At 38.2% G+C, this 21,008-nt stretch overlaps 1 protein-coding gene across 1 annotated transcript; it reads left to right on the forward strand.

Annotated features, from left to right (window-relative positions):
• Positions 1–5,006: 5,006 nt before the first annotated feature.
• Positions 5,007–6,555, forward strand: LOC147891932 (uncharacterized). The gene is made up of 2 exons (XM_087389011.1): positions 5,007–5,483; positions 5,755–6,555. The coding sequence occupies exons 1-2, from the start codon at positions 5,259–5,261 to the stop codon at positions 6,127–6,129; spliced, it is 600 nt and encodes a 199-aa protein (XP_087245137.1). The 5' UTR covers positions 5,007–5,258; the 3' UTR covers positions 6,130–6,555.
• Positions 6,556–21,008: the final 14,453 nt, after the last annotated feature.

Here is a 21,008-nt window from a genome sequence, read left to right on the forward strand (position 1 = left end):
TATGTGACAGCATATATGAGAAAACGTAAGAAGCAACACCACTAAGTGATTTCATTAGATGCATCATCAAATTTAAATATAACTATGACAAATTGCACCACCATATGTAGCACTAAGGAAGCTATGTTAGCAATTATGACATGATTTACAAACTACTTGATCAACCCCTCATTCATGTACTTATAAAGAGATTTTGCTCTAAAAAAGCACCCTTCATTAACTTGGTAATAAAAGCTGCTTGCAAGAGGGATCGAGGGTTGTGTTTCTTGATAATAATTCTATTTGTTCATAATGTCCCTTATTTCTTCATTTTCTAATGACGAAAAAGCACATTTGTTATGTAAACACAAATTGTTGGATTATGATCCAAGTTTGCTATTACTTGCTCCATGAAAATCTTGAATCAAATCTTGAGAAATGGATAATTGAAAAAAAAAGAGACATGGATAGATCAGTTTATCAAAAATTGCAAATATGAATCACAATAAATCTAAGAACACCAAATTTGATTCTCTATTAGCAATTGCAAAACTCGAATGGGGTAGCCAATGAGCACATGCAAGTTATCATTTGACATTTAGTTGAAATTCAAAGGATGCTATATTTGAGATTACATGATGTGTCAAATGATACATTTTCAAAAAAGTAATCCCATGGAGTTAACCATAGAAAAACCAGTTCAGTTGAATTAGGAACACACAATGCTGATGATAGTTTTTTAAGCGTAGGATGTAGAAGATACTATTCATCTTTTTACATTATACCAAAGCTACTAAAGCATACCATTTTTACATGAACAACCTAGTCCATAAAAGGAAAAGGTGGCCTCTCCTTAAGCCATGTGTGTAAATATCGGTTTCTTTGATCATGATCTTCAACTTATGTCACCTACCCTACACCTCATCATCATCTTCAAAGAACCATCGTAAGTCTATGACATCTTTGCAGCTCTGCCCCATCATTCTCTAGACTGGGATTTGCAAAATTGAAATATTGACCTATATTAGCCACCACCGTGTCCTTGAGAAGTGATCCTTCTAATAGGTTCCATCACAAAATTTTACAGGTGCATGCCTTGCCATAAAACAAGGTGCATTCCAACGCCCACATGCAAAAGCTCATATCCTCTAAGTGAGAAGCCTAAGCTTTGTAGGCTATTAAGCTTGGCTGCCACTAATGAAATATATTGCAAGAGAGAGTTGCATGGTCTTTTCTTGCTGACATCTTAGCTTGGATGGCCCGAGCTCTCTCACAAGGCACTATAGACGATGCAGTGCCAACTCAACAGTGTTCGTGGGGTGCAACAGATGCAAAGCTCAATGCCAAAGTGATAGTAGCTTGCAAAATGTGGACTCAACAACTCATGGATGCATTCGTAGGAAGGGTTTGAAGAAAGTAGGGTTATTGTCATCATGTTAGCTTGTTCAGTAGTAACAACATCTGCTACCATGCTTTATGTTCTTATTGGGCGATTCATTGTGACTTACACAACAATGAAGATAAAGAGAACATCAATCAGGCACAAGAACTACATCCACCACTTGCATATCAAAGGCATACAGAGCCACTTCTTATTCATATTCTAGGTTGTACACGACTTCTTACTCTTGTTCCAAGTTGTATAAGCCATGAATCAGGCACAAGAATTGCATCCACCTGCATATCAAAGGCATAGAGAGCCACTTCTTACTTGTATTCCAGGTTGTACAAGGCAAGAAAGGCCCAATACAATGGCCAATAATCCGATCAATATTGGAGTTGGAATTGGAGTGGGAGTGGGGTTGAGAAGACGGAAAATTTTTGTTGCTGAGCCATGGTGGTGAAGTACAAGAGGAGGAGGAGCTTGAGGAGAAAGTAATGATAGGTGTGAAAGTAATGATAGGTGTTTGCATCTTGCATAAGAAAGAGACGTAGCATAGGTATTTGCATCTTGCATGAGAAAGGAAGTATCATAGTATTGTTGAAGGAATATAAAAAGAAATAATGAGCATTATTTGCATCTCTATATAGAGCTATATAGGGTTTGTTGCTTCAATAAGCGAAGCATTCCTTTTTCTTTTCATTGCATATTCTTTTTGCCCTCTCCATTGTTTACATGACTAGACTAGTCCATAAAAGATAAACCTAGCCTCTCCTTAAGCTACATGTCCATGTTGGAGCCAAGTTGGATTTCCTATGATCCAAGGGCTCTATAGCCTTTGCTTTTAAAGATTAATTTTTGTTTCTTGGTATGAAAGGGGTCACTTTTGAAATCAAAAATCTCTCATGGCTCTATAAAATCGTGCTCTACCTACTTAATCTCACAACAAAAGTTCGGATAGGAGCAAAGTTCCCATTTGGTTTAACATTCGTTTCTCCAGCTCTATGTGATTGAAGTAAGCCTATGTCCCTACACCATTTACGATTTCGATCATACGTTTTTTAAGTGAGTTGCCCATCTCATCATGACAAAAGTACCTAGACCTCATTGGTTTGTTTGGGTTTGAAACTATTCAATCACAATAGGATGTGATGAGAATCCAAGGGGTGTAAGATCAGTTCGCTATCTTACAGTTTTTTGCAAAAAATAATCGCATAGTCCATGTAGAAGTAGAAGCACTCGAGTGAGGCAATTTGGATTGAAGCTAGATAGTATGGCACTTGGCTACTAAAAGCTTGCAAAACTTGGCAAAACAGCCCACCATCTATCGTAGAAAAAGCTGATAGTCCAAGAGCTTAATTGCGATTTTCCTTGGTGGAATGATAGCTTTGTCTATCCTCGATATGTAGCAATATAGATGAGTGTCCATACAACTATTGAAATCACCTTTCATCAAGTGCAAGCCAATAAGTTTTGCATATCCTCTCCATGATAAAAAACATCCACGAACAATTCTATCATGAAATTGTTGTTACTTTTTGCTCAAGCTTCATTCAAAGTTGTAATGATGATTGTTCTGTCAGTCATTTAGCCTTCTGTGATACTTCTTCCTTTGTGCTTGAATCTTTAACCTTTTCTCATTGCCATGTAGATGTTCATTTTTTCGGACATGAGTAGTACGCTACAGAGGGAAGCAACCCAAATTTGAGTCTCAACTAAGTAAAGTAGATAAAAAAGATGAGCAAAAAACAGAGCTAAAAGAAGAGCGAAAAAAACAGCTAAAACAAAAGACTGATGAGAGATTTGCACACTCTCTCATATATTTAATAAATAGAGAGAAAGTGTGTTGGCTCTCCCCATACATCGCGTATGGATTTTCATTCTTTGTTTTATAACCTTCCTATTTTACATTTAAAAAAATGTTTTCACTTTTTTCATTTGCAAATCTTCTTTGAACAGAGGGAGATATTTACTTTACTTGAATATACTATCCAGTTTGTTAGTGAAGCATAAGTACAACCCTTACTCAATACTTCCTCTCGGTTTTGTAGCCATTCTATTGATCGTGGCCTAAGCAAGAATAAGGCAATGCTGGTGTTGCGAGCTCAGGAAAACAACCATGTAAGTATTAAGAGCCATATAATGCACCGCTATTTTGCTTACATAGAAAGAAAGCGTCAAACATTAAATAAGTAATTTTTTTAAAAACTTATCAATTCTAATGTGAATGTATCCAGTTCGGAGTGTATCTTTGTACCACTTCTCATGTCTTGTTTGATTCACTATGGTTCTTAATCTTTGAAACTAAAACATCAATAGAAAGCCAATAAATACCATATGTACGAAACTATTTGCTCAATTCATCACATCCATTTGAAATAGCCGAAATTCTATTAATCCGTCAACATAAAATAACTCATGGAGGACTCCAAGAAAAAGGAAAGAGATGGTGAGAAGAGTTGCTGAATGGGCGCATGCTAAAAAGAAAGGTCGTCGAAACCATTGATGGCATCATGGATTGACATCGAACGGTTCACAAAAAAATGGGCCGAAAGCTGCGAGGCCATCCTTCATCAGATGTGCTACTATGCTCACTGTGGCATCATATGACAAGCACACCCTTGCACAAAATGCCTGAGGAAACCATCCCTCCACAATTGACATAAAATCTCTTCCTTAAATGCTGTTATAATTGTATAATTTTGTGATTTCAATGTAACATCTTCATTTTTAGAGCCATTGCCTTCAATTCACTAAAATAAAAGCATGTTTCAAGGAGATCTCGTCATGCATAACTAGTTAAAAAGGTATTGATGAAGAGAGGAAAGCCATCATCATCTTTATGCTAGGTTCACACCAACCAATGACGGTAAAGGAGCTTTGATAAAAAGTGTCGCCTTTGTGTGGTGTTCCCACAGCATGGACATCAACTCCTTGAAGTGTGGATCTAGCTTGGCATGTGTTGTCATGGAGTCTTGAGCCTGCCAAGGCCTCTAAATGGTGTTGCTACTAGCGCTTGGCCGGGGGTGGGGTGGGGGGTCTCGGACACCTTTCCTTTTGCTGGACGACAACTAAAAAATGAATGGGTTTGGGCCACATTAAAGGACCCCCCTTTTGCAAGTCGGGTGTCCAAGCGTCTGAAATGAGCCTTAACCTAAATTCAAAGGTAAGTTATGCATATTAATTAGCACTACCCCGTTAGGGGCAGAGCTATAGCAATGATTTGCTTTGCCCTTTGAATTCAGATTGTGAGACACTTGTAGCCATGGCATGGGTTTTAATTCAGCTCCAAGGTGGGTCCTCTTCAGTCTTCTAGGAGTTATGTGGCACCCATGCGCACCTTCTCTTGGCTTTCTCTATGCATCTCCAACGAATTATCACCCACAGCAAGCTGCTTCGTTGATGCAACTGGATGGATCAACGCAAGGAGGATCATAGAAAAGGGGGTAGTGCTGTCGGGCACACAAAGTGTGCCCTCTTGTTTATTTAGGCAATGGAAACAAGGTGCTTGAAACCACAAAATCATTGGTGGTGGCAAGGTTATGGCCTTTTGGAATCAAATTCAAATTCAAAAATTGGCGCTTTGAAGCCGCGAGACATTAAGACGATTTTGCTCGCGAGACAGTACGAAATTGATCTAGAAAATCGTCTGGCATTATCAGCAGGAAGCCAAAGACATGAGGAAATCGTCTTGCATTGTCAGGGCTTTCCATCTTTGCATGTAGACGACGAAGGAGGCCTCAGCCAAAGGCAAGAAAGAGAAAGCCGTGTGGCATCGCGAGGAAGAGCTTGCCATTGCCTCTGAGAGAGAGAGAGAGAGAGAGAGAGAGAGAGAGAGAGGCCTAGAGAGGAAGAGTGGTCATTGTCTGGAAGAGACACACAGAAGACAGCGAGAAAGATGGATATCCTTCATGATTCTTTGCCAGATCGCCCCGCTCATCGAACCAGCCAGGAACGTCCACAGCTCGTCTTCCCCACCATTGGGGATCCAGGCAAAGAGAACATCTGCCCTTGGAATCGCAGAGAGTCCAATGTACCATTGGGCCACAGTAGAAGCCCCTTGCCAGAAGGCTTCCCTCGGTACCCTCTTCAAGACATCACAGACGTTCTCAGTCCTCTCAATGTGCGATTTTGTCCCTTCCCCCTGAAGTCCACTGTTTCCTCGCTCTTTTTTGCACAAGTTCTCTCTTGGAATCCGATGTATTTTGAGTGCAAATATGATTGCAATTGCCTTCGGCGTTGGCTTGTGTCGATTGTTCGGTCATGTTGTTTTTATGAATTCAATCATGTCCTTAGCGTATTTGAACTGCCACTTCAAACTGGGTCTCGTTATGACAGCCGTGGGACGGTGCCCTGGAGCAGAGCAACTCACACCTGCGTTTTGAATTTGGCAGGTGCGACCTGATGAAGAGCAACCTGGACATACTGCAGCAGGACAGCGTGGGCACAGGCGTAAGAAGACCAAAAAGGAAAGCTGTACTAAGACTCAAACAATAGAGTCCGAAAGGTCCAATCCCACCTGGGCCGGGCTGACACAGTGCTCAACGGTCGAGGCTACAAGAAAAGAGGTCCAAACTCGATGTAAGGCTCAGGTTAGTGAAGCTGAAGAAAAGAGTGAAGTCACACAGGAAGATAATGCTGAATCAAAGGCTAGGAACCGCTCGAGTATGGCCTCTCCTTTGCCTGTCTCTAGACAGCAGAAGAGGCAGAGGCAATCAGCAAGGCTGGTTGAAGGTAAGACGAAAAGCAGTATTTTAAAGCTTCGCTGATGCAGCCCCAATTATGCATCTTGACATTGGATATTTGGTGAGGAGCTCTTTAGAAGATTACCATGAAAACTTCAGTGTAACTTTTCTTGGGAGTCCTCTCCATCGACATAATTTGTTCAGGTGGTTGCTTAATCTGGTTTGTTTAGCTTCTATTTAAATTCTGCGAGCTCTTCAGTTGTATACTGGCCCTGAAGTTTCCAGATTGCCAATGGCTGTACACCCCAGAAAACGCTTCTGTTATAGATCTTTTTTTTTGGGGGTAGGGGAGACTTAACATTGTCTACACAGGCCTCACTCATTCACTAACAGATTCTGAACTTTGAAGTTAACTTTTGTTCTTGGAGGGAGAAGTCCCCCGGTGGTGTGAACCTCCCTTGCTTTGAGTCCTAATCGTGCAGTTGGGTTCTGTTGATGTATATCGAAAGACAAAAGAGCTTTAATGGATTGATGTTGATCTAAATGTAAGTACCCGCCTTTAGCTTGCTGAAATTTTTTCCTCTAAAAGGCATATGCGACTCTTGTGGCTGTGCTCCTTTAAACGGGAAACTTATCTACCATAATTGCATTTATATTACTGTTGAAATCACTGAATTATGATTCTTGCCTTTGATATTCAGGCGGTCATTAGTGTTGTGAGTTATCAAGCACATGTAAGAATAAAAGGGTAAAAGATAAGCATGTGTTAAAGTGGTATTGATGTTGTAAGAGTTGAGAATATCAAGCATATGTGTAAGAATAAAGGAACAAAACAGTAAGCGTGCCTAGTAAGATTTGAGATGGCATTTGATGCTCTCAATGTGGGTTAGAAATTATCTTGAGAATTGAGTGAGGAGAATATGTTGGGAGTTCATCCTCATGAGAGACTTAGTGACTAAGGTTTAGAGAAGATCATTGTTCTCAAGCATTGATTGGTCATTATGATCAATCAAGGGCTTTGATTGGACCATCATCAAATTCACGTGTAGTCAATGTATACACGTGGTTGGCAATGGCTTGCATGCAAGATGTGGAAGTTCCTAGTGGTGGTTTGCATGGCTCTTATATTTTTGCAAGAACATGACCTTTGGGGTCCCTTTATCAACTTGATGCGCAATCAAAGAAGACACTTTGTAGGTTTTACATATAGAGATGATTGTAGAATTGTATTGGTCAATGTAGAGGTTTTACATATAGAGATGATTGTAGAACTATAGTGGTCCCCATGTTCTTGTGAGCTCCAACAAGGTTGATTGATTTGAGAAGGCTTTCATGCAATTTTGATTGATTGATTTGTATTTGCAAAGTGTCTTTTGATTGCGCATCAAATAGATTCAATAGAAGGTTTACATGTGCTATTTGTTGGCAAAGTCTTTTGTCATTTCATGTGAAGTTGATCGTCATTTTATGTAGTCCAATTATAGTTTTACTTTATGAAAGGCAAGTAGTTCATGTGAGAATTTCCTTTAGTGGTATTAGTAGAGTAGTGAACAAGTCTTGCGAGGTTCTATACATGTCGAAGTATTCAAGTTTGAAGGTGATCATTGCTCTGAAAAAAGTAACGAAGCCAAGGTTAAAGAGAATCTTGAAATCATCATTAGACATATTAGTAGAAGTTTGCTTTCATGTTCAATTGAATCCTTTGCATCTTTGAGATGGATATGATACATAGAGAGAAGTCTAGATGTGGGGTAGCTTTGATTACCTTCAGTGGTAAAAGTTCCTTGTCATGGTAGTTAGCTACCCACTTATTGTTCATGCAAAAGGAGAAGTGGAGAGTTGTTGGAATAGAGAAAAAGCCAAAAGGAAATGCTTTAAAAGCAAAGAAAAGTTTGTGGGAGACAAAAATTGAGAAGATAGTTGGTTGCATGGGATGTGCTCTTGGGCTTGAATTTTTCATCATCTTGATGTGAAGGCATTAATAAAAGAAAATTGGCAAATGTTGGACTCTTTTTGGGCTTTGTATGAAGCACTCAAAGGCAAATTTGAAACATCACCTCTTTGATTTGAAAATGTTGAGGGAGAGAATTTGGGTATGTTCTTGAATAGGATGCAGAGTTTGATTAGACAACTAAAAGATCTTGGAGCTAAGGTTGAGGATGAAGACAAAAAGGCAATTTTGTTAAAAAGTCTATCACTTGATGAGTCTAAGGAAATAGTAAGAATCCTAAGGTTAGATGAGGATATGGACTTCTTAGATTGTTTAGGGATGTTGCTCAATGAGGAGAAACAGACAAATTCGAACATTTATGACCCTAGAGTATTCATAGTTTTACTCATAGAAAGAAGAAACAAGGTTTGAGATTTATCTGAGTGTAGCTATTGTGGAAAAGGACATATAGAGAGATTCTGCTTTACAAAAGAGCGAGATGACATATTGAAGCAAGAGAAAGGCAAAGCACTTACAATTGATGGCAAGGAGGACCAAAGCAAGACACAACCATGTTAGTGGAAATTAGATCATTTGAGTGATCAAGAGTGGGCATTTTAATTTCAAGAGGGCGGTATCAACTATCGGGTTCTTTGTGTGCAAGTGTTGGTTCTTTGTGAACATGTCATAGTTGCTTTGGTTTGTTGTTTCTTTGTGATCTTGTTATAGTTGCTTTGGTGAGTTGTCTTCGTGAGCATAAGTATTTTGTTTGTCCCTCATTTTGGTTACGGGAGGTTTTGTTGGGAGTTCATCCTTATGAGGCTTAGTGACTAAGGTTTAGAGAAGGTTGTTGTACTTGAGCATTGATTGGTCGATGTGATCAATCAAGGGCTTTGATTGGACCATCATCAAACTCATGTGTAGTTAATGCATAGTAAGACACGTGGTTGGCAATGGCATGCAAATGTGGAAGTTCCTAGTGGCGGTTTGCATGGATCTTGGCAATGGGCGAGGTGGCAATCGACTCTTTATGGCTCCTATATAGGTTTGGGTATGTGTGTCATGAGGGTCAGTGTAGAGGTTTTACATATAGAGATGATTGTAGAATTGTAGTGGTCACCATGTTCTTGTGAGCTCCAACAAGGTTGGTCGATTTGAGGAGACTTTCATGGCAATTTTGATTGATTGATTTGTATTTGCAAAGTGTCGTCTTTGATCTTGCATAAGATAGATTCAATAGAAGGTTTACATGTGCTAGTTGTTGTGCCATTTCATGTGAAGTTGATTGTCATTTTATGCAGTCCAATTATCGTTTTACTTCATGAAAAGCAAGTAGTTAATGTGAGAATTTCCTTCAGAATGTCCCCTTTGTGCAATCTCCAATTGCAAACATATAAATATAATTTTCTTTGGTTGGTAGAGTGCTATTCCACATGGACCAAGGGGCTTCTTGGCATTGCAAGGAGTTCCTATATTGGATAGAGCCTCACTTTATATTTGTAACTTGGGGTGTTCTAACTTTGGCCATTAATCCCAATCCCTACATCTTGGAACATGGATTGTAATGTTTTATAAGGAGAGGTTTAAGCCATTGATTCTTTTGTTATGCTTCAAACTCAAGCCCTTTGGGATATTGCTACTAGCAAAGAGTGACATGCATTGTAATGTTTTATAAGGAGAGGTTTAAGCCATTGATTATTTTGCTATGCTTCAAACTCAAGCCCTTTGGGATATTGCTAGTAAAGAGTGGCATGGATTAATGCGGACCCACCTCTCTTATCATGGTGCCCATTTAGGTTTCTCCTTGGTTTCTCATGGCTTTAGAATGGAAATTTGGGACTTGGATCATTCCTTTTCTAGGTGTTCATGATACATTGTATGGAATTCTATGCTAGTGTACAAATTTTATCAATAGGAGTCTTTGTAGCAAGGCTACCAATGGGAGTCATTGCAAAGATGGATGGATGGATGAACTTGATATGATTATTGAAGCATAGTCCTTTCCTTTGTGTGGGATTAGAGGGTAGTTAAAAGGATAGAAAAAACTTAGGTGACTAATCCTTGCAAGGCTTTAACTTTAAATAAGTGCACATATAATCAATCAAGAAAAAAGGGTTTTGTGAGAGTAAGTTACTTTATGAATCATTATAGGCCTCCATGAACTTTAAGGGGAGGTGTTTGGCTATAATTTTGAGCATATATTAGGACAATATTAACCAATGTAAACAGTGGAATAGATATTTACATTACTTTCATGTAACCTTCGTGCATTCCTTTTCCTTTCAAGCATACTCTATTAGTTCTTAATATCATTTAGTTTTAGGGCAAGGTTATACTCTCTCTCTCTCTCTCTCTCTCTCTCTCTCTCTCCCCCCCCCCTCTCTCTCTCTCTCTCTCTCTCTCTCCCCCTCCCTCTCCCTCTCTCCCTCTCCCTCTCCCTCTCCCTCTCCCTCTCCCTCCCTCTCTCTCTCTCTCTCTCTCTCTCTCTCTCTCTCTCTCTCTCTCTCTCTCTCTCTCTCCCTCCCCCCCCTCTCCCTCTCCCTCTCCCTTCCCCCCCTCCTCCTCCCACTCTGTCTCTCTATCTCTGTCTGTCTGTCTATCTCTCTCTCTCTCTCTGTCTCTCTCCCTCCTTTCTATGTGTTCCTTTTCTGTGTGTGCTTTGTTTATAATAATGTAATCTTGACTTATGTTTTAAGATCCATTGTCCATAGGATCGATGTATTTCTCATTCAAATTTGGATTCAAAACCACCATAATAGTATCTCTTATTGGTTCATTGTCATTACTTGCAATGTGTCATCATATGTTATCAATGAGATTTGATGTTCTATATTTTCCACCACAACTTAGTTCATGATTTGATACTTCATACTCTCTTGACCCTTGTATGAGAATTGAGGTTTCATATTTCCTAGCAATCCTTGGTTCACGATTTGAGAATTCCTTTTCACACTCAATTGTTGTATGAGTGAAATATTTACCACAATAAAATTGGCTAGACTTCCAATTCTCCAAAATCCCTTTACATGTATAAACGAGGTTCAATAGAAATGATGTATCGACCTAGTTCTTAATGTAAGATTATGCCTCTAAAATATCATCAATTTCCTTTGGATGGGTTTTGAAAGAGAAGATGTCTTTAGTTGGAATGCCCAAATTGCTATATAATTGTATCTAAAATGTTGTTCAAATTTTTCCTTTTATTTTAGAGCCTCCAGATACTTGAGATCTATTCTATTCTATTCTATTATGGATGATATTGAGGTGGATATTGATCTAACCAAGGACACAAGTAGATTCTTTGAGAATGTGATGTATGATAGAGGTTGTGGTTGCTTTTATAAGTTGATTCTACTGGGTGAGAGAAGCACAATTCAGATACAATCTTTATCGTAGCTAGATACCTTAGTGAATCATTGATTATAAGGTATATATGGGTTGAAGTAAAAGCTTAAACATGTAACTTCTTGAGATTAGAAGGACACAAGTAAATAGTGCTAGAGAATAAGGAGATGAGGGCATGTGGGTACTTTTATAAGTAAATCTAAGAATTTCCTTTAAGATTAAAGCCATTCAGCATACTTTCAAAAGATAGGATTGTATGGCTAAAAGGTGGGTAGGCCTAATGGTTGCAATTAAGGCTAAGGACATTCATGTATGTTAAATACTCCAATTCCAATTGGGAAATGAACAAGGTCTCAACTAGTAACTAAAGGCAACATATCAAGTTCAAATTGCATTGGGAACTACCACAAGTATCCAATTATTAAGTTAGAGGTGCTAAAAATCGTCAATGAGCCAAAAAATATCAAAGGGACAATGATGAGTAGATCTTTTGGCCATGATAAAAGGTTAAATTGTATATTTGGGTTAAGGAGCAACTTGAAAATGTGATTTCTCAAAACTATAGTGATAATAGATGATGAGAGTATATTGTGCTAGAAAGTGAGAAAATGTGAGGCTATGGTTGCTTTCATAAGTTGATTCTAACAGATGTCTTTAAGATTCAGGCCATCCAAACATACTTTAAAAGATAGAGTTGTACAACTAGAAGGTAGCTTGGCTTAACGTATGCCATTACTCTCGTTCCAAGTGAGACACCAGTAAGCAAGGTCTCAGTAGAGAGATAGCTCACATTAGAAGGTGGGAGATTGAGTCCAAATCACATTGGTATTACTACATGTCTCCTCGTCTCACATTTTCAAGGTTGACATCAAGAGGTTGTAGTTGCACGTGTAGAATGGAGGTCTCTCTTCCACATAACGAGCTCCTTTGGCCAAGGCAAAAAAATGTTTCCTGCCATGTTTGCACTTAGCACGAGTAGGTCCACAATGTCAATGCTAAATCCCTATTTCTCTACACTACTTTCTCAATTTCTCTTATCCAAGTCAAATAAATGGTATCGGGGAAGATAACAAGTGATTGAGAGTTTGTAGATGATTGACAGCTCACAAATGATTAACATGTTAGGACTATGTTGATAGATGGTTGATAACTAACAAACTCTCAAATGCAAGTATTATGCTTATTGAGATCTTACCATAGTCAAAGGTCACAAAGGCCTAAAATCAAACCTCTAGCCATGACTCTAGCCATGACTAGAGGTCGCATGTTCTAACTATGACACTAAGAAGCAAAACCTCTATTTGTTGAACCTTTCAAGTCGAGAGCTCATTCCATGTATGGCCAAGTATGGATTTAGAACTCCAGTTATCCCTAGGGCTATAGCACACAATTATCAAGGCTACGGATACATGTACATTCCGCCAATGACTATGACATTTGGTGGAGGATGGAGGTTATTGTGTAATTCTCTTTCAACTTTAGCTTCAAGTCTTCAACACAAAAATTGCTACTAGTGGTGGTTGAGAGGTTTGCTTTGAACATTGTGCAACAAACATAGAGAGATGATTGGATCAAAGGGGTTTTGCAAATTATAGCACAAGCAACAAAAAGGCTCCAAACAAAACCTCTAGATGCACCTAGGGTTTGAATTGTCCACATGAGAGAATTGAACTCTAGTAGAAAGTCTATCCACGGATACAAGTTGAACAATATACCTAAGAGCACCTTCCAATGCATGTGATTAGAGGCCATCTTATGATTGACTATAGAAAGAAATACCACCTATGTCTATGCATTGCCAGTGCTAAGGTTTAAGCCACTCAAGCGGATTTCCACACCCTTGACTCAAAAGATATACCAACCACCCTAAGACTAGAAAGACTCTACCTCCCATGGCTATGCATAGCCACGATTAAGGGTGAAGACACTCAAGTCGATTCCACACCCATGACTCAAAAAAGAGAAAAGAAAATACAATTTTTGAGCTACATCAATTATAGAATGAGGATTTAAACTCTTCGATGAGGTCCCTGCCCTCATGATAACATGCTCATTTGCTATCGTCTTGGATTGCCTTGTGGCTTGATTGGGCTCGAGTGAGGTCCTCATATATCCACACTTTCATGCCATTTCATTTATTGGATTTTTTGAGTATAGGGACTCTATTGGCACTTGTATCAAGAGTGAGTAACACGAGTTCCATCTAGATTGATTTCATTATATAGTCTTTTGGCTAGTCAATGCCTAGAGTTTTATTGATCCATCCATAGGTCTCATGAAATGTCTTTTTGTTCCTATACCAACCCTTAGGAAAGTTTCCTATCTTGGATTTCAATGCATTTCCTTTTCAATGCAACTGGTGTTCTTTGATTTCTTTTTGGACATGTGAACCAATTTGCTTTTAGCGTCTCTTGTTACTTGTTTTTGTATCTCCACCATTTGTGTATTAATTATTTCATCAACTATGGAAATTCGTTATGTGGTAGTAATTGCTTCTAGGGTGTTGTGTTTGCGTGGGACCTCCTAGAGGCCTTTGAGTTCTTGAAGGTTAGTTTTTAGTTCAAGGTTTTCTTTATTCAATGTAGGATGATTTACTATTCAAGTAACAAAATTAGCTCATTCTACTTGGAGTTAGGCAATGGAGGTAGGGAGTCCAGTGTAGCTATGAAGGATAGCTTAATGGTCTTCTGTTTATGAACTTCCATTTTGGACCCCCTTGCTATGCATATTGGACAAGTTCTTACCCTGCACTACACAACCTAAGGCCTACGTAGAGACTCGATATGGATGAGGACCTGCTACACAAACCTCCTTTTCAAAATACATGCTTGGATGAGGACCTACTAGGTATAAATACACAACCCTCACATTCAGTTTCCTTACACTAACTAGGGCATCTTGGTTTAGTTTCTTTATGTATCCTAAGATAGGGTTAGTTTGGCTAGTTCCAATCAAGTTTAACTAACTACAATTTGGTTAAATTAACCTAACTTGTATTTGGTTGAAACCACATGTCTTCACTTTATGAAACCTTATCTTGCCTTGTGTTTGAAACAAAGGATGCTAATGTGGCCTTTTTTAAAGCCTTCATTTTTCTCCTCCATTGTCATTTGTCAAGTTGCTTCTATGTGTCTTGAGTTTGCCTTGGGGTATCTACTATTGTAGTGTTTGTTTCTTGTATACTAGTTGCCGGGATGTGCTTTCACCATTTTTGTGATTAAGCTTTTTATTAAAATGGTTATAGTGTACTAAAATATTAAGTGTTTTGTGATGACAAAACTTAGTATGTAAGAACCTTACCTACACAATAAAAATACATTCCTATTAAGCAAAATCCACTTTCAATAAAACCTATAATATCATGCAAAATTTCTCATTTTTTAGCTGGAATGTTAGGGGATTTTACTCCATTTGGAAGTAATGATATGTACGTAGGTATGTGGTTAAGCACCATTCAGTTATATGCGCTCTACAAGAGCTTAAAATAGGATCTCATCCTTTTGGAGGCCTGTAACATCTATAGAATTATTTAGTATGCCTGCCAAAAGCTATAGAATTATTTAGTATTCTTGAACTTCCCTATCAAGGAAAGGGTGGGACAACCCTTCTTATATGCTTTTCCCTTCACCCACAACATCTGGTGGTAGATGATAATGGGACCTTTGTTGCTTGTGTGGTCATTTTAGCGGTTTTTTGTGTATAATTATTTTGGTTTATGCTCCTAATCTTCCTCAAGAGTGCATTAGCCTTTAGAATAGATTACAAAGGGAATTTAAAGGTAAACATGTAGTGTATGTTGGTGGTTGGAACATGACATTTCTCTCCTTAGGAAAAGTCACAACACATCGATAATTTCTTCATGGAAAGGAGTACATGGGAGGAATTTTTAGTGTATCTGTTCCTTAGTGGATTGGTGCATATTTTCCAACCTCAGAGAACAATGATTTAGTAGGGATATAAGGTTGTTACCACACAACTGGCAATAATATTGGTAAAAATCCATCTAGATCAAGAGCCTTCTCAGTAGCCATCGATCGAACAACATACTACAATTCATTAGAAAATACATTGAAGAAGCATCTATTCTTGCAATGAAATAACCAGAGTAATAAGCCCCAAAATATATTGTATGTGTGTATCATGAGGTTGGTTGGGGAAGGGCCAAAAATCATCTTCATGGAGATTATGCCTAGTGAATTATTTTTACGATAGGTGTTGTGCTCTATAACGAGGGGTGCTATAAAATTGATACCATAGTTATAAAATCATCTCAATCCTAGTGATTGGAGGCCCTTGACTATGCTCAACTGGCCTACAAGGTATTCACAAGAATCAAAATTTCTTTGGTTAAGTTTCTTCATCCTTGGCAATATGGGTTTTTGCATTGTTGGAATATTCATGAAGCTATATTGAATATTCTATCAGCTTTGGACTATGCTTTGACTTAGAGCCATAAATTTATTTTGCTTAACCTTGACTTGCAGAAGGCTTATGATTGCATAGATTGGCATTTTATTGTAAAGGTGATGAGCAAGTTGGGATTGGCCAAGGTTTCTATAACTTGGTAAAGGTGGTTCTATTCTCCAATGTATCAGCGATCATTTTTGTTAATGGTTTTCTTTATGAATCATTCTCATTTCAGAGATTTGTTTGAAAGGATACCCTTTGGTACCTTTAATTTTTGCCCTAATTACTAAACCTCTACTCAGACAGTTGGTTTCTCATGTAACTAGTGGCACGCTTCCACTTTTTGCAACTTCCAGTATCATACTAACTGAGAAAAGCAATTTTGATCACTTCTTGTAGTTTGCTAATGATTTTGCAAATGTCTTTAGTTCACGAATCAATATGGATAAGGGGAAGGTTCTCTACCTTCACTAGGACCCATGTTAAGATTGGCTTTCTGAGTACCAATTCAAACTGATACAACTTGGCATAGTATCTTGATATTTGGATTGCCCTCTTGGGTTAGGCATTTCCACGGTTAAACCCCCTCTCCAGGGGGCTTTTGGCCTGGGAGGTGTCCATGCCACCGGGACCCTTAATGTGTTTTGTGGTGTATACAAAAGATTTGAAGATGAATTTCACAAATGGAAGGATAAGAAGTTATGAGGGCTCAAAAGGATTACTATCTTGAAGCATATTATAATGCCTTCCCGTAGTTTATGTGTCACCTATATTACCTTTTTCCCAAAAGAATTTCAATGTGGTGGATAAGGCAGCACATGATTTCATTTGGGAGAAAGCAATGGCATGCCTTTGCATAGGAAGTGATTACTATGCCCAAATCAGTTGGCGATCTTGGTATTGAATCCTTGAAATCAAATTGTGATAATCTCTACTCCAACTGGATACTCCAACTGGATTATGATACTCCACACAATGCAACTGTGGGCAGCCATTGCAAAAAAATTGGATTGAAGCACAAGGTATTTTGGGGTCCTCTTGAGGGAGTGCTAACTGCCTTTTGTGTCAGATTTCTCACTTAGAATCCATCATTTACAATTAGAACTTCTAAAGGCCACTACATATTAACATTAAGGTTCATCTTACCCCAATGCTCACCCTTGCTCAAAGGTTAACCAAAAGCACAAGCAAAGGTGCATTCGGAGTCAATGGACAATTTGATAGTCGAGATGATAAAGTTATTGATAATGCTTCGAATGTGAATCCAATCAAAAAAAGGTCTTGCAGCCCTCCACATGAGGCAATTGAAGAATCAATTTAGTCATGCCATGATGGATTCAGATTTGATTGTAGTATGGAGGAAAAGCATAGGGGATTGCTTTAGATCAAGAATTACCGATTAGGTTGGGATGGATCGTTAAAGTAGAATATTTGGCTTAACAAGTGGCCATTTTTTAATCACTTCCAAGCCAACCCTCAAATAGCTAAGAGACTCAATGATAGGGGACTTTGTACCTAGGAGAATCTATGGGTAGGTGAAAAGGTGAGTGGAAAAGCATCGCTGACATTATTGCATAGTTTCATCTTACTGCACGAGAGAAAAACTTCATTCTAGCTAATCTTAGTAGATTGCTACCAAGTATACAATAGAGATCATGACTTACTCTTCCAAGAAATCCTTGAGCATGAGCAGAGATCACGACTTACTCTTCTAAGAAATCCTTGAGCATGAGTTGGAATACCAAAGAACTTTCCACGAGGAATGTCAGTTTAAAGGAACCATATAGTACACATCTTCTCACTTAGAATACCAAAGAACTTTTCATGAGGAATGTCACTTTAAAGGAACCATACAAGACACATCTTCTCACTTAGATCAAGCTCACATGCTGATCTCTGCTGCTGTCTATGGAATGAGGCCTATATTGGTTGATCATCTTAATATGTAAGTGTAAATCTTTTTTCATCAATATGATATAGCATGTCATTATTGCCTTCATTGCATTTTTTGCAACCTCACAATTAGAGCATATCTAGGATCAATCTTTTTTTATATTCCCATCATAGAAATTAAGCTTGTTGAGAATAAGTCAAGATTAATTTCTAAATTTTCATCCAAAATATGTCTTTTGGTTCTCATAAACCTTTTTTTTATTTCTATTCTTGAATGAGAATGGAATTTATTGGATATTTTGGGTGGTATGAGGAAGTTTTCATTACAAAGCATGTGCGGCATTATAGGATGAAGTGAAACATAAGAAAATTCCTATAAGGTGGGATAGGTTTTGAAATTAGTTGGGAAATTGCTAGACTCATACCTAAACACATTATTTCTAAACTAGCTATCTCCTACAAAAATATAATAAATGAGACTTGTAAGAAGGGACTATTTTTAGCAAATGCAAAAGTGAAGTTATTCCTTGAGAAGATTTCCTACAAAGAGTAATCCAAAGCTTCATTGCTTTCAATTCATAATGACCTTCTAGGTCTTGTGATTAGGGAGTGGAATGGTTTTGTCAAGGGTGAGAACAAATTGAGGACAAAGTATAATGCGTCGACCATTTTTTTCTTGAATTGGAGGGTTTGCTATTCAATACAAGACATGGAATCCAATTAGAAGAGATGCAAAATCATTGAATCTCTTCTTTTAGCCACTTTTAGCCCAAAATATGAACAGATATAGAAAACGAGTGATAAGTGGATTAACTTACCATCAAGGCAAGAATTAGGAGCTTAACAAACCATAGTCTATCATAGATAGTCAAGGATGTGTCAAAAATGACATGAAATCTCAAGTACCTCCTTTTTCCATATTGTTGGTCACTTTTTTGGACTAGAGAAAGAGGAAAAAGTGGCACATTGTCCTCTTACATAGATAAACTAGGAGAAACCATGAGGTGTGAGGTTAGGGATAATGGTTGAGCATATTTTAATTAATCTAGGGAGAAAGCTCATTTGAGGCATGAATGTACTAGGGGGGATAACATAGTGAGTTCTATGTAGTATGAGGCTCCATATCACATCACACGTGGAATACTAGTGATAGTATCCTTGTACTAAATTTTTTTGAAATACCACAAAGGATTGTTATTTGAGTAATATAAAGACTAAAATGGTGCATAAATCTCTTGGAGATGTGAATATAAGTGTAACCAATGTCTAAGAAGGAGATTCAATAGGTTCAATATGCTTGGATGGAAAACAAAAGCCAATCAATCATTAATGACACCTAACATTCATATCTTATATTCACATTGGATAAAAATTATTGAGGATGAGACATTACATATATAGAAAGTATGTGATGATAATCATCATAGTAAGCTTATCTTTCAAAGGTAGATTTTTGTTTAACCAAAATTGTTCATAAAAAAACAAAGAGTGCAAGACAAATTTTTTAATGATTCAAATTTCTGAACTCATAATATGGGTACATTAGATCCTTATAGGAATTTTTTCATGAGAACATGATATGTTGCATTAGACCTTTGAGGGACCTTTTGTGCAATTGGATCAATTTTGGTAAATGCATGCATGAGTTCATGATTTCTAGATGTGAGCTTTGAAGAATGGTAAGCCTAGTGGTACCTATTAATACTAGGCATTTGATGATAGACATGTGGTAATCAATACTTTGTATGGAGTTAAGAAAACCTTATCCTTGGCTCTCATGGTATTTGGATCCATCTGAATGAATATACAATCTTTCAATGGGAAAATTTGTCATTATTGTTAAACACTTGCTTATCATAAGAGGTGTGGATGGACCTTAGGACAATGGGGAAGGCGATTAGTCATCATAACTTTTTGCCTAAATGTGGAGATATAATATTGTAAGTGTGATTTGGATGGAACAAGTGTTAGAGGCCAAGGAAGTGGTTTTGATGTGAATAGTAAAACATATAATATGTGAGTAATATGTGAAAGAGACAAGTAAAATCCTTCACCTAGGCCAAATATTTACATACATTGAACATCTATTTCAAAGACACATCTATGTCATTAATCTAAATGATATTCACCCATATCATACTAAATCCCTTCCAAGATCCTATAAGAAATTAGTCTCTTCCACATTTTGGCATGCAACACTCCTCCATTGAAAGTCCCATGAGCTTCCTCTTGCAATTATTACCATTTCTCCCCCAATGATTCATGCAAAGCCTCTTCTCTGTTACTTTCCTTCCTCACTATCCTATCCCTCATCTTGCCTCCTACTTCCATGAGCCCCTACCCTCAAGATCTCCTTTACCCTCCCAATTTTCTCTCTCTCTCTCTCTCTCTCTCTCTCTCTCCTCTCCTTGTGTTTTTAGTGAAATGGCAAGCCTTCCAATCATATGGAAGTTAAAGATTCATCTAATATTTCATGCTATAATGTGAGTTAGCACTAAAAAATTAAAGTGCTAAAGAGGAAAAAGGGTTAGAAACCCTAAGACTAACCCTAACGCTTACCCAAAGCAGTGCATATATTCATTCTTTGCAATTAATCTAGTGTACAATTAGTCATTTGTGATGTGCCCTCTCTACCCACCTCCACGCATACCCTTTCCCTCTTCATAGTTTATCATAGTACCAGATCTTTTCATGCCTTTCACTAAGGCTAGTCTGTCCTCTATATTGTAGTAGGATAATAGAGCTTCATTTTGGCTCAAATTGAAGATTTGGTGCTTGTCATACCTTTTTGAACCTTCATGTGATTCAACTTCCTTTCTTATGAGACATGCAATAGGTATGCAACATATTTCTCCTCCTTTGTATGGGCGATTGTCTTGGCTAAAGTGATATGAGAACTAGCTCGTATAGGCTAAGATGTATAGCCCTTTTCTCTAACTATGTTGCCCTTCAAACTTCCCTTGTCTACTCTTGAGAGGTGGAACTTTTCGTGGCATGAGCATGGGAGGACAAATAATAGGAGATGGACAAAGACAACCCAAAGAAAGGCCTCTAAGGCAATGAATTGAGTAGTGGGGATGGATTTTGAGTTGCGACAACTACTAGAGGGGCTAGAAATGTGCAAGAAAATAGGAATTTTAAGTTATAAGTCCGGTTGAAGAGGGAATAGATTGTTGAGGGGTGATCCATTGCTAAGACATATCTCTTGATCCAATCCATGGAGATGGGCTCAGCCAAGGTGGGGGAGGGAACATGGGACACGAGCTGCTTGAGTGTGCGATAGTGAGTGAGAGTGAGAGTGAGTGAGTGTGTGTGTGTGTGTGTGTGTGTGTGTGTGTGTGTGTGTGTGTGTGTGTGTGTGTGTGTGTGTGTGTGTGTGTGTGTGTGT

This window comes from Dipteris shenzhenensis, chromosome 17 (genome assembly GCF_047967505.1).
Source record: "Dipteris shenzhenensis isolate YYH24624 ecotype China chromosome 17, Dip_SZ_1.0, whole genome shotgun sequence".
NCBI classification, from domain to species: Eukaryota; Viridiplantae; Streptophyta; class Polypodiopsida; order Gleicheniales; family Dipteridaceae; genus Dipteris; species Dipteris shenzhenensis.